At 38.0% G+C, this 14,991-nt stretch overlaps 1 protein-coding gene across 2 annotated transcripts in view; it reads left to right on the top strand.

Moving 5' to 3' along the window:
• The window catches only part of TTC33 (tetratricopeptide repeat domain 33), a 44,028-nt gene that overhangs the window by 21,027 nt on the left and 8,010 nt on the right, over window positions 1-14,991 (top strand). For both annotated transcript variants that reach the window (XM_023216464.1, XM_023216465.1), the window contains exons 3-4: window positions 5,460-5,541; window positions 7,617-7,748. In XM_023216464.1, the coding sequence (XP_023072232.1) occupies window positions 5,460-5,541; window positions 7,617-7,748 (214 nt within the window). The remainder of the gene's footprint in view (window positions 1-5,459; window positions 5,542-7,616; window positions 7,749-14,991) is intronic.

The raw sequence follows: 14,991 nt of genomic DNA, 5'->3' as shown, positions 1-14,991 counted from the left end.
TTTCTGTCCCCGTGAATCCACTGAAACTGCTTTTGTAAAGGTTATCAATGACCTCCGTGTTGTCAAATCCAGTCATCACTTCTCTGTTCTCATTTATTGTGCTTCTCGTCCTTCATCATAGGTGACCACGCTCTTCCTAAATGCACTGCTGTCTCCTCTTCCACACCACCATGCTGTCATGCTTGTCCTTGTCTCCATGTCTTCTCTTTTTTAATCTTTGCTTGCTCCTTTCCTTTTGCTCTCCAGATGAACAGTCATCTGTGTTTGTGGAGCTATTGCCAGCTTAACACGGACCTTGTATTTATTCTTCTTTCTTCATGCCTTACTTCTGTTTTTCCCTCACTCTTGATTGCCTAGGATCCTACCCACTCAATAAAGATTTAGCCAGTAAGCTTTGGCATCAGGCTCTGTTTTCCAGGTAACCCAGATTATCCTGGATTTCTTTCTTTTTTTCACTCATACCAAGTCCAAGTTGAGCCAACTTTACATTTTCAGTGTATTGTAAATCTTTTTCCCCTTTTTATTTTCACTGCTGCTATCCTTATCTATGGTTATCTCATACCTAAATTACTTTGGTTGTCTCATATCTAGCCTCCCTGTGTACATTTTTGTACCCTTACTGTCTGTTCTTCTCCCCTGGATCTGACTGATCTTTTAAAAAGGTAAATCGATAATTCATGTCTCACTGTTGTATAAAAACTGTGGATTCTTCATCACACATACAGTTAAATCCACATGCATAACTATGGCTTATTGTATTCTCTGTGATCATGGCTTTGGCCCACCTCCCTGAACTCTGACTTCCCTTCCTCTGGTTTTATTTCCTTTCCACAAAACATGGTTTGGTCCTTCCCCAGGTTCTTCCCTTTGCCTGGAATGAACTTTCTCCAGATTTTCAGTTGTCTGACCCTGTTTTGTCACTCAGGTCTCAACTTGAATGCGTTCCTAGGAAGACCTTTCTTGACCGCCCATTCCGAGTAGCCACTAGGTCACTCCCTACCACATTCCTCCATTTGTCTTTTATCATGGCACTTATATTTTAACTTAGTTTGTTGTCTTTCTTTCTCTTTCCCCTTCTAACATGCGTACACTTTAGAAAGTAAAATCTAGAAGAATAGTAGGGATTATATCTTGTTGGGTGCTGCATGCTTAGTACTTATTACTAGAATTCTACCTGTCCCAGAGTAGGTGCCCAGTAAATATTTATAAAGTGAATAAGCTGTTAACTATATAGCTCATTAAATTTAAAGTCACAGTAAATTAGAAACCTAATTGGGAGTAAAGTAGCTAAACACGTTGACATTTCTATCTGGTAAATGAGTGTGCTATGTAACTTATTTAGCTTGATCACCAGCTGTTCTTTACCTCAGTATACGGCATTATCTCATCCTGCCCTATTGTAGTCCATGGAACTATTCCCTTTGCTTCCTTCCTTGTGCTAGTTCAGTTGCATACTGTTAAGATTGTCCTTAAAGTGGCGGAATCAGACTTTGGTCATTTATTAACCACAGTGACTTTAAACCAAGTTTTTATCATTTAATGCTTCCTATCCAACAGCTGCAGTAGGGCTGTGTCTGTTCAGTCTGTTCCAAACTGAAGTTGAATTAAGAGATATGCTGCAGAAGTTACCAGAGACTATTGATTTGTTCAGTGCCAAGTTTCCTGTGATCTAAAAATGGAGGAACTAAGTGGTGCCACCCTTTGTTTGCAGGCCAAGAGAAGTAAACCAAAGAGAGATGAGAAGGGGGAATAATTGAATAAGCTGATGATAGTGAAGTAAATGTCCACCATTTCTTGCTTTGTTTAGTGTGGAAAAGAGCTCAGTTGTTCCTTTAAACCTCTATAGGCCTGGTTGGCAACAAAGCACATCTCATTGAGTGATGCCTCTGCTGGCAGCAATGGTTATGTTTTCAAAATAAAAAGCAGTGCAGTCGAGAAGACAGGACATTTTTCTTTTTTCTCAAATCTGTGAGCCTGTGTTTACATGTGTGTGTGTGTATGTGTGTTTGTATGTATATGTATATACACACATGCATACCTGCTTAATATAAAGAAAAAACTAGTGATGGTCATTGTCACCTTGAACCTCTTAGTTTATTTTGTACTTCGGACAACTTAAGCTTAGGAACATAAGCAGCTTTGTGGGGTTGGAGATGGGATAAGCCATCCTGTTCTCAGCAGTAGTGCTAGTGGTATTTTGGGCAAGACAGATCTTTATTGTGCAGGCTTGCTCTTTGCCTTGAAGACTGTTAACATCCCTGACCCTCTGCCACTAGTGCCTCCAAGTCACAGTGATGACCACAAATGCCTTCTGTGGGGCGATAACTTCCTCTGGTTGAGTTGGGCAGAAAATAGGACTGGAAGTAAAAAGTAAATTTGACAAATATGATAAGCTTTTAACAGTGGTTGGGACAAGTAGATCTAGGGTTGGCAAACTTTATTTGTGAAAACAGCTTGTTTTTATAAATAAAGTTTTATTGGGACACAGCAATGCCCATTTTTTGAATGCATTGTTTATGGCTGATTTTGGGCTACAGTAATAGAGTAGAATAGTTGTGATAGACTGTATGGTTCACAAAGCCTAAAGTATTTACTATATGGACCTTTACTATGTCACTCCTTGCTCTAGAGACCAAAGACCTTCAGCTTCTTCCTCACAAGCTGTCAAAGACTCCCGAAACCTCAAATATCCAAGGTCATAAGGTCCCTCTGCTAAACCTAGAATTCTAATGTTTTTGTTTTTTTCTACCCATATTCACATTCCCCTAGTCTTGGGATTTCTTATAATTTCTGTACATGAAATAATGAATGGAACAAAGTAAGAATTAACATTTTTACCACTTTTGTCTTAGGATAGAATTTATTACCGTTTTTTTTTTTCCCTGTTAAGAGCATGCTACATCTGTCCCCTCTTTGCATGCTTTATATGCTTCTCTCTGCTGCCTTCAGGAGTTGGAGAAGGTAGGACAAATGAGGCAGATAGAATCTGTTATATTAGGCCGGGCACAGTGGCTCATGCCTGTAATCCCAGCACTTTGGGAGGCCGAGACGGGCAGATCAGTTGAGGTAAAGAGTTTGAGACCAGCCTGGTCAACATGGCGAAGTCCTATCTCTATGAAAATACAAAAATTAGCCGGGTGTGTTGGTGTGTGCCTGTAGTCCCAGCCACTCAGGGGACTGAGGCAGGAGAATCACTTGAACCTGGGAGGCGGAGGTTGCAGTGAGCCGAGATCATGCCACTGTACTCCATGTACTCCAGCCTGTACATGGAGTACTGTAGAGCATATAAGCAAATCTACCCTTTGGTTCCTGAACTCATTAGAGAAGAGAAGACAAAAATACAAGGAGGAATTAGAGCAGAACTAAATGGGAGGCATACTTGATATAGTTACAGAAAGTATTGGTCTTGTATTTTTAAGAGCTAGCTTTAAATCCTGTCTTTTGTAGGACTTGGACAGTCCTTTAGCTGCTCTCAACCATTGGTTCCTCATCAATAAAGTGAGAACAAGTAATGCCAAACTTGAGGCCAGGCATGGTGGTTCACCCCTATAATCTCAGCACTTGTGGAGGCCAAGACAGGAGAATTGCTTGAGGCCAGGAGTTTGAGACCAGCCTGGGCAACATAGTGAGACCCTGTCTCTACAAAAATAAAAAAATAAAAAAATTAGCTGGGGATAGTGGCATGTGCCTATAGTCCTAGCTACTCATGAGGCTGAGGTGGGAGGCCCTTGAGCCCAAGAGTTCAAGGCTGCAATGAGCTGTGATCATGCCAGTGCAACGGAGCAAGACTATGTCTCTCAAAATAATTTTTTAAAAAGCAAATAATATTAACTTTTTGGGAAAATAATTGTATGTTAAATAATTGTATTGAAAGTGCTTTGTAAGACATAAAATGCTTTGGAAATACAAGTGTTGCTATGTGGTCTGAAGTGGTACTCATAGTTAGTGGGCTAGATCCACTGGAGGAGGTCTTCATGAAGAATGGAACATTTTAACTTGGTCTTAGAGGAGGAGCCCTTGAATAGATGAAGAGGAGTAGTAAGGCAATCTTAGATATGTGATATGGTTTGGCTCTGTGTCCCCACCCAAATCTCACCTTGAATTGTAATAACCCCATGTGTCAAGGATGGGACCAGGTGGAGATAATTGAATTATGGGAGCAGTTTCTGCCATGCTGTTCTCATGACACTGAGTTCTCATGAGATCTACAGTTTTATAAGGGGCTTCCCTGTTTGCTCAGCACTCATTTCTCTCTCCTGCCTCCATGTGAAGAAGGATGTGTTTGCTTCCCCTTCTGCCATGACTGTAAGTTTCCTGAGGACTCCCCAGCCCTGCGGTACACGTCAATTAAACCTCTTTCCTTTATAAATTTCCTAGTCTTGGGCAGTTCTTTATTGCAGCGTGAGAATGGACTAATACAGATGTGTGTGTGTGTGTGTGTGTATGTGTAGCAGGGGATCCATACTAACAAAGGCATGATATGTGGGTAGGGACTATAAAAACCCTGCCGAGTGGAGCACAGGTATGCGTAGGGAGTGGTAGAAAAAAGATTGGACAAGCAGTCCAACCTTTTCCTCCTAATGCTGGAGGAAAGACATTTGCTACTATTAAGTCTTGCAGAATTTATTACTGCTATATTTGTTAGAAAATTGTGAGTGGAAGGATTGTTATGAAGGAATACATCGATAAATTAGTTTCCAAAGTTTTTCCTGTTGCATTTATAATAACATTTGGAAATATTGTTTAGAGAGACTTGAAATCACCCACAATATACCTAGAAAAGCACAAGCACTTTCTTTTTAGGTGATATAGTTACTGCTTTTAGAGGTTGTATCATTAAAGCTTAGTAGATAATGGCACCACGGTACTGAATTTCTTTAATGTTGTATATACTTTTATTATTACAAATAATCAGAAATGGTTGTTAAATTATACTAAGTATTGTTTAGTGGCATGTACTTTTTTTTCTCCCTTATCTGTTACATATGAACCCATTTCTAAGTTTTCCTGAGCATACACTACATGATCATGTGGATTTTGTACTTTAATAAGTTGCTGGACTTAATTTGCTAATCCTTTATTTTGGATTTTTACATGTATTTCATGTACTAGAAAGTAGTCCAAAAAACTGTTGAAAGTACATGACTACTCCTCCTGAAAGTAGTCTAAGAGTAGAATGGTGTTTGCCTGGGGGTGGAGGAGGGGGCAATGAGGAGTTATTGTTTAACGGGTATGGAGTTTCAGTTTGGGAAAATGAAAAAGTTCTGGAGATGAATGGTGGTGGTGGTTGCACAAAAAGGTGAATGAACTATATGTACTTAATGCTACTTAATGCCTCTAAACTGTACACTTAAATGGTTAAGATGGTAAATTTTACATTTTACTACAATAAATTATTTTGAAAGTCTAAAAAAAGATATATTGAAAATATGGCATTCATATAACTTTAACAACCACAGATATCGGGAAGCAATTCAGAAGTGGGATGAAGCACTACAGTTAACTCCAAATGATGCTACCCTATACGAGATGAAATCACAGGTAATAATTATGACGAATTTCACTCCTTATGAAATTGTGCTATGTTTGTGAGTGAGCAATGATGAAGCAAAATAGCATTTTCTCCCATTTTCTTTTTCAAATACCATTTATTTGGGAAAAAATATTTCACCATTATTTATGTCTCTGTCATGCATAAAATTGGAAATTCATTTGCCTTCACAATGAAGTTAACTGTTATTTTAGCCTAACTATTGTAAGATAGGAATAGATAGCTATCTTCTAAAGTCACTGGTGGGCAGGTGCCATGGCTCACATCTGTAATCCCAGCAACTTGAGAGCCTGAGGTGGGTGGATCACTTGAGGTCGGAAGTTCGAGATCACCCTGGCCAACATGGTGAAACCTTGCCTCTACTAAAAATACAAATATTAGCTGGGAGTGGTGACACACGCCTGTAGTCCCAGCTACTTCAGAGGCAGGAGGATCACTTGAATGTGGGAGGCGGAGGTTGCAGTGAGCCGAGATGGTGCCACTGCACTCCATCTTGAGTGACACAGTGAGACTCCATCTGAAAAAAAGATAAATAAATAAAAAATAAAAAGTCACTGGTCATCTCTTAGATGAAAAACATATGCTTTCCTTGTGAATTAAATGTAGTAGACTTAGCAAAATAGTTCAGTTTTCTTAAAAATGAGGATGGATTGGGTTCTAGATGAGATATTTCTAAAAATGGCTTATTTCTTAGCAAAAGGTCAGCATAGATGCAATTTTATTAATAGTTTAAAAATAACATTTTATTTTAAAAATATGTTTCTAATATTTTGTAGGAAAATCTGTAAAGAAAACCTCTGAGCACTTGAATAGGTTATCCAAGTGATTTTAAAAGTCTCACACAGAGCATTAAACATATTTTTGGCAGGGAATTGTTGCAATTCAGCCTTAATCTGCACACCTAACAAATATTTTTCAAATGATGATCTCAAATATAGGACACACCATTTGTCACCTTTGACTTTAGTTTATCCAGGAAAAACCCAAATAAATTATGTCATCTGAATCCAGTGATATGAGGACCTTCATTTGGATGCCTTTAATTTTCAATCTTAAATATGTATATATGAATGACAGGTTTGTGGCAAACTTTATGAAGACTTGTTTTTTTTTTTTTTTTTGAGATGAAGTCTCGCTCTGTCGCCCAGGCTGGAGTGCAGTGGCTGGATCTCAGCTCCCTGCAAGCTTCGCCTCCCGGGTTTACACCATTCTCCTGCCTCAGCCTCCTGAGTAGCTGGGACTACAGGCGCCCGCCACCGCGCCCGGCTAGTTTTTGTTTTTTTTGTATTTTTTTTAGTAGAGACGGGGTTTCACCATGTTAGCCAGGATGGTCTCGATCTCCCAACCTTGTGATCCGCCCGTCTCGGCCTCCCAAAGTGCCGGGATTACAGGCTTGAGCCACCGCGCCCGGCCGAAGACTTGTTTAATTTGGAATCTGATAATAATATTTCTGTCACAAATCTTTTAAAGTGTTAATGGTCCTAAAGATTATAGATAAAATCCAGCCCTTTCCCACAGACCACAGTGGAGCGTGCTAGAACTCTCTGGTAACCCTAACTCTCCCTAACCCTAACTCTAACTTTCTGGTATGTATAATTTGAAAAGCCCAGTAGCGAGAAGGCCTAGGCAATGTTTAAAATAATTTTTATAACAGAAAGATGTTCATTAGGGATAGGATGGCTGGTTGAACAAATTTATTCCCCTAGTTTAATGGCAGTACCTGGGTTTCCCTGAAAACCACATTGTAAATAGAATAAATAGAAGTGGAACTGGGAGTTCAAAATACCTCTGAGCCACCATGATTAGGATATGAACACTTGGTTTTGACCAGATGGACATAAGATTCAATAACTGGAAAGAGAATGGTTTATATTTTCATAGTTATATCAGGGGTGAAAAGAGAACTATAATTTCTTACCCTGAATGGCAGAGTAAGGGGTAAGAATCACCAAAATGCTATTTTTACTGGACTAAAAATATATCTTAAAAAATGAAAAGGGTTTTTAATGTAGTTGCTAGTTTATGAATATTACTGACAGATTTTTTGGTCTTTTTTTGCCTATAGGTGCTAATGTCTCTTCATGAAATGTTCCCAGCAGTACATGCAGCAGAAATGGCCGTCCAGCGAAATCCACATTCATGGGAGTCTTGGCAAACTTTGGGACGTGCTCAACTTGGTTTAGGAGAGATAATCCTGGTGAGGAAGTCAGATTATTATAATGCAGCAATTTTAAGTATATTTTGACATTTTTTTTTTTTTTGAGATGGAGTCTTGATGTCACCCAGGGTAGAGTGCAGTGGTGCAATCTCATCTCATGGCAGCCTCTACCTCCTGGGTTCAAGTTATTCTCCTGCCTCAGCCTCCCGAGTAACTGGTACTATAGGCATGCACCACCATGCCTGGCTAATGTTTTTGTATTTTTAGTAGGGATGGGTGTCACCGTGTTGGTCAGACTGGTCTTGAACTCCTGACCTCAAATGATCTTCCAGTCTCGGCCTCCCAAAGTGCTGGGATTACAGGCGTGAGCCAACGTGCCCAGCCTATTTTGACATATTTTTGATTAACTGAACCCAAAAGTGAATAGCCATTTATCAAATCTATACAAAAAATAATTAGCAAATTACTTCTTAAAGGTATTAATCCATAAACACAGTTCAGAGGTATTACTGAACATCTTTTTTATTATAGACACTAATTATATCATGATCAGAATATTTTTCAGTTATGTGACATCATGGAAATTAAAAAAAATTAACATAAAACATTGGCATTTGGTAAACCTTATTTGAATAGACAATGGACAACTTTTTGGCTTAGTTCTTTGGATCATTAAATTTACCACATTGTAAAGTGGTATTAGTATCACTGTGGAGACAAAACTGCCAATAGATTATATAGGGGAAGGAAGACAGTAGAATATGGGAGAGTAATGGTCATGAACATTTAGACTGAAAAGTTGCTAGGCTTACTGAGGGGATAAAGAGGAAGAGTAGAAATGTGTGCAAATGAAATACTCATTGTGTAATGTTTACCATAAGCTGGTACCTAATGCATCTCTCAACTTGTCTGGACTATACCTTGTTAGTGGCAGAGGCTATCCAGGTAAGAATTAGCTGTGACAGCTGTCCTGTTGTTTTTCTTTTGGCAGGGCTATATATACCTGATAGCTAACGAAATTTAACTTCCTAACAAGTGTTTGCAAATCTAATATACAGTGCCAAATTTCCTCCTTGTTATTAAGTAAATTAAGAGTTTAAAAATGGTTTTATTAGTTTTTACAGTTCAAAATAAAACAAATCTAAAAGTTTCTTGCAAGACTAAAATTACTGATAAATTCAAAATTTAAATTTACTAACAATGGTTTCAATAAGTTGTGGATGACTTAGATTTTTTTCTGGCATTCTTATAAATGTATCATTATTTCTACTTCCCAAAAAAGGTGTTTGTCAAATTCTCAGATATAGTAAGGAATTTCTGTGAGAAAATAATTGATTTGACTAAAGTAAGTTAATGATAATCTAAATGAGATTCACAGTGATAGAAACCATTTTAACCAAGTACTGTTTTTTTCTTACCATTTAGTGTTATCAGCTTCTCTCTTTTTATATGAAGACTTAAATCATACCAGAGTTGGGAAAAAGACTTCAAAGAATTTAGTTTTCTAACAGATTAACAGGGGAAGAAAACCCTATCATATAATACTTTTTCCTTGCCTCCCTTATTAAAAATATATAAATCATTATCTCTTTGGCTTATAGAGTCTATGGTAATGGAACAAATCTCTAGGACATAATATTTAGTAAAGATTTTCCTTTATAAAGAAAGAAAATACACTGCAGGTGAGACAGAGATACTTTGAATCATCCAATAAAAATAATTTAATATTAAAATTTTTTTGAATAACAGTACCAGTTCAACTTTTTTTTTTTTTTTCCTGTTGATATGGCTCTATCCATTAATACTGTGAAATTCTTAGTAGAATTTAATGTATTTTTTTTTTTTTTTTGCCATTTAAATGTAATTTTTAGGAATCTTCTCTGTTTTTATGTAGATTTAAGCTGTTCTCTTACAAGACTAGAATGGTAAAAAGACAACTCAAAATGTCATAATGAAGGGATGCTATGTAAAAATCTATTGAAAGCAAGCTAGAATCTCTAACATCTAACAATTCTTACTATATATACACATACAGACTAAAACCATAGGAAATTACATATGTAAATAGCAGAGGCAGTAAATTAAAAGTCAGTAGTTGGGTATATCTCCATGAAAAATTATTTAAACTTTATAAGAGTTGGATGTGAACATTGGAAAATGTTTATAGGAGAGATATATATATATGTATATGGCATACATTTTATATATATGTATATGGTATACATTTTATATATATACGTGTGCGTGTGTGTGTATGTGTGTGTGTATATATATGTGACCTTATGAGAATGGATTTTAAGAAGTGGAAGGATGAGAGAATAAGAAAGCTGAAGAGAATGGTTCTGGGAGCTAAAAATTCTGTATGAGGGAATAGGGATGGTGAGAAAGGAATATATAAGGGATTTATCCTGAAGAAGAAGGTGGAAAGGAAAAGAGATTGGGAAAGGTAATGAATACCAGGAGGTAATAGTATCAGGAAGGATTCTTCTATTGGCTTTCCAGGGTTCTTAGCCTTCAGTGCTGCAACTAGCTTTGTGGCTTCCCTCATTCAGGCTCTGTGTAATTCATTGCCAGCTTTTGCTTTTCTTCATGCCAATGTGTAATAAATACTAATTTTGTTTACTGATATTTTGTCTGTTTTCCAAGTCTCATTTTAGCCATTGGTTTTAATATTTTGCATGAGCAAATCTTTAATTAGAAATTTCAGTTACATCATTTGATTCTTTTTATTATTTCGCTTTTGTAATGGTAGTAATGGGATGGACAAGTGATAATTTCCAGACAAAAGGAAGATGATTGAGAGTTTTTAAAATTTCACTTGAGGGGCTGGGCATCCTGGCTCACGTGTATAATCTCAGCACTTTGGGAGGCTGAGGCAGAAGGATTGGTTGAAGCCAGGAGTTTGGCCCAACCTGGGTAACATAGGGAGACCCCGTATTTAAAAAAAAAAAAAAAAAATTGGTGGGGTGTGGTGGCTCATGCCTGTAATCCCAGCATGCTGGGAGGCTGAGGTGGGTTGATCACCTGAGGTCAGGAGTTTGAGACCAGCCTGGCCAACATGGGGAAACCTCATCTCTACTAAAACTACAAAAATTAGCCAGGCATGGTGGCATGCACCTGTAGTTCCAGCTACTCAGGAGGCAGGAGAATATCTTGAACCTGGGAGGTGGAGGTTGCAGTGAGCTGAGATTGCATCACTTCACTCCAGCCTGGGTGACAGAATGAGACTCCATCTCAAAAAAAAAAAAAAAAAAAAAAAAAACAATTCACTTGTAAATTTTTAGTTTAGTTAATTATTGTAGATATTGTTTGAGTCAAGCCACATTATCTTTTCTATAATTAGTACAAATTCTTGAATTATAGCCTTTATAAATGTTGTATGTTGACACTTAAGAATTGAGGAGTTTTTTTCTTGAAAAATAAAGTTTGATTATGAGCTTTATTATTGTTCTGGTTTTTTATTTTTTTGAGACTTTGAGTCTCGCTCTGTTCCCCATGCTGGAGTGCAGTGATGTGATCTCGGCTCACTCCAGCCTCCACCTCCTGGGTTCAAGCAATTCTTCTGCCTCAGCCTCCCAAGTAGCTAGGACTATAGGCATGTGCCACTGTATCTGGCTAATTTTTGTATTTTTAGTAGAGGCAGTTTCACCATGTTGGCCAGGCTGGTCTCGAACTCCTGACCTCATGATCCACCTGCCTCAGCCTCCCAAAGTTCCAGGATTACAGGCATGAGGCACTGTGCCTTGCCTCACAATGTCACTTTTTGAGTCTATGAATTTGCCTATTTTAGAGATACAAGTGGAATTATGCAGAATTTGCCTTCTGTAACTGACTTCTTTCACTTAGCATAATGTCCTCAAGGCCCCATTCATGTTAGATATTGTAGAATTTGCTTCTTTTTATTTTGGGAATGAGTGTAGCTCTGTCGCCCAGGCTAGAGTGCAGTGGCGCGATGTTGGCTTACTGCAAGCTCCGCCTCCCAGGTTCACGCCATTCTCCTGCCTCAGCCTCCCGAGTAGCTGGGACTACAGGCGCCCGCCAGCACGTCTGGCTAATTTTTTGTATTTTTAGTAGAGACGGGGTTTCACCGTGTTAGCCAGGATGGTCTCGATCTCCTGACCTTGTGATCTGCCCGCCTCGGCCTCCCAAAGTGCTGGGATTACAGGGGTGAGCCACCGTGCCTGGCCTGCTTCTTTTTTGAAGCTGAATAATATTTTATTTTATGTGTATACCATTTGCTTTATCCATTCTTCCTTTGATGGACATTTAGGTTGTTTCTACATATTGGCTACTGTGAATACTGCTGCAATGAACGTGGGAGTGCTAATATGTCTTTGAGATCTTGATTCTTTTGGATAAACATCCAGAAATGAAATAGCTTGATTGCATGGTAGTTCTAATTTTAAGTGTTTGAAGAAACTCCATAATGGCTACACCATTTTGCATTTTTAACAACAATGTACAAAAGGGTTCCAGTTTCTCCATAACCTCACTGACACGTCTTGCCTTTTTGTTTGTTTTTTTTGAGATGGAATCTTGCTCTGTTGCCCAGGCTGGAGTGCAGTGGTGTGATCTCAGCTCACTGTAACCTCTGCCTCCTGGTTCAAGTGATTCTTCTGCCTCAGCCTCCCGAGTAGCTGGGATTACAGGCGCCCACCACCACGCCTGGCTAATTTTTGTATTTTTAGTAGAGAGAGCGTTTCGCCATGTTGACCAGGCTGGTCTTGGACTCCTGACCTCAGGTAATCTGCCTGCCATGGCCTCCCACAGTGCTGGGATTACAGGTGTGAGCCACTGCGCCTGGCCACCTTTTTTTTTTTTTGTGATAATACCCATTTTAACAGATGTGAGGTTATATTTCATGGTGGTTTTGATTTGCATTTCCCAGATTAGTGATATTGAGCATCTTTTCATATACCTGTTAGCCATTTACAGAAATATCTATTCAAGTATATTCAAGTGTTTAGCCCATTTTAAGATCAGGTTACTAGGGTTTTTGGCTATTGAGTTATTTCTTGTATATTTGAAAGTTAAACCCTTAGATATGATTTGCAAATATTTTCTCCCGTTACATAGGTTTCCTTTCACTCTGGTGGTTGTTTCCTTTACTATGCAGAAGCATTTTAGTTTGATGTAATCTCAGTTGCCTATTTTTGGTTTTGTTACCTATGTTTTTGGTGTTTTATTCATGAAATAATTTTTAAGACCAATGTCATGAAGGTTTTCCCTGTTTTTTGTTTGTTTTGTTTTTTCTGTAGGAGTCTATAGCTTCAGGGCTTACATTTAAGTCTTTAATGCATTTGGAGTTGACTTTTGTTTATGGTGTAAGATGAGGATCCATTTTCATTCTTTTGCACGTGGATATCCAATTTTCCCAGCATCATTTGTTGAAGAAACTAGACTTTCCTTATTATATATACTTGGTACCCTTGTTGAAGATCAGCTGACCATGTTATGTGTGAATTTATTTGTAGACTGTCTATTCTGTTTCATTGGTCTATGTATCTGACTTTATGCCAGAATCATATTGTTTTGTTTGCTGTCACTTTGTAATATATTTTGAAATTAAATGTGATGCCCCTAGTTTTGTTCTTACTTCTAAAATTGATTTTGTCCACTTAAACTTTGTGCCCAGCTCAGGGAAGGGGTAATAGCAACTTCTAGCCCAAATATCCTTCTCTGTTCTTGTTAGCCCCCAGGCAGCTGGATTTTGCCAAATCCTATCAGTACTCCACTACAGGTAAGACAGAAGCCAGTCCTTTTGGTAGTCCCCATAAAAATTGGGGCATTGGACACAGTGTGGACCAGTTCTTTTCCTCCGTAGGCAAAATCTGGGGGCTGGGAATTTTCTTCACTCACTCCATGCTGAGCTAGGGGAACAGATAGGGCAACTGCTCTTCCCAAGCCTCCATTATCTCTGGTCTCCTGTGGGTGGTTAGATTACGTAGGACTTGTTTTACCAGTGGTTCAAAAAACAGGCAAGACAGAAACCAGTCTTTTTGGTAGCCACTGTAGAAGTTGGGGCATTGGACACTTATACCAACTCATTCTTTCCCTTGAGGGTAGCTGGGAGCTGCAGGATTCTTCCCAATCCTATGGTGCTCTGCTGGGAGTAGGATTCTGGCGAGAGGGTGTCCTGAATCTCCCTTCTGGCTTTGATGAGTCTGGATTCTTATTCATTCAGGGTTCAGGAGCCTTTCAGTTAGTTTCTGGATTTCTCATAAAGGAATTTTGTTTGTGAATTGTTGCTGAATTGGTGTATTTGTTGAATGAAAGAGGGTCCAGGGCTTCCCACTCTGCCATCTTGCTGATGTTACTCCTCTGCCATTTTGTTTGTGGGAGATTTTAAACTATCTTAAATTTAAAAATGTAATTGCAGCTCTTTGGATTTACTCTAAATATATATATAATTTCAATTTAGTGAATATGAAAACAGTAATCAAGACAATATAGTACTTAGGCATAATGTAGACATATAGATCAGTGAGATAGAACTGAAAGTATAGAAATAAACCTACATTTTTACAGTTAATTGGACAAGGGTGTCAAGACAATTTAATGGGGGAAAGAATAGTCTTCAACAAATGGTGCTGAGACAGTTGGATATCCATATACAAATAAATGACATTGGACTCTTACTTCACATTGTATATAAAAATTAACTCAAAAACAAACAAAGACCTAAAGATAAAAACTAAAAGTATTATAAAACTCTTAGGAGAAAACATAGGTGTAAATCTTTGTAACCTTGGACTCAGCAATATATTAATATTTTTTAGATACGACATTGGCAGCACAAGTAACAAAAGAAAAAATAGATAAAAATTGGACTTCAAATTAAACACTTTCGTGCTTCAAAAGTTACTGATAAGAAAGTGAAAAGGCAATTCACAGAATGGAAGAAAAGATCATATATCTGATAAAGGTCTAGTATGTAGACTGTATAAAAAACTCTTACAACTCAATAACAAAAAGACAAATAATGTAATTTAAAAACAGGCAAAGGATTTGAAAAGATATTTTTCCAAAGAAGATACACACACAGCTAATGAGCACATGAAAGATGCTCAACATTGTTACTTGTCAAGGAAATGAAAATCAAAACCATAGTGAGATACTGCTTCACATTCACTATCATAAAAAAGATGGACAATATGAAGTATTGCTGAGGGTGTGGAGAAATTGGAGCCCTCGTACATTACTGATGGGAATGTAAATGTTATAGCCATTTTGGAAAACAGTCTGGCAGTTCCTGAAAAAAATGAAACATGTAGTTACCATA

Source organism: Piliocolobus tephrosceles, chromosome 4 (assembly GCF_002776525.5).
Source record: "Piliocolobus tephrosceles isolate RC106 chromosome 4, ASM277652v3, whole genome shotgun sequence".
Taxonomy (NCBI): domain Eukaryota; kingdom Metazoa; phylum Chordata; class Mammalia; order Primates; family Cercopithecidae; genus Piliocolobus; species Piliocolobus tephrosceles.
The sequence above is the reverse complement of the archived record's forward strand: the minus strand, read 5'-3'. Positions and strand labels throughout refer to the sequence as shown.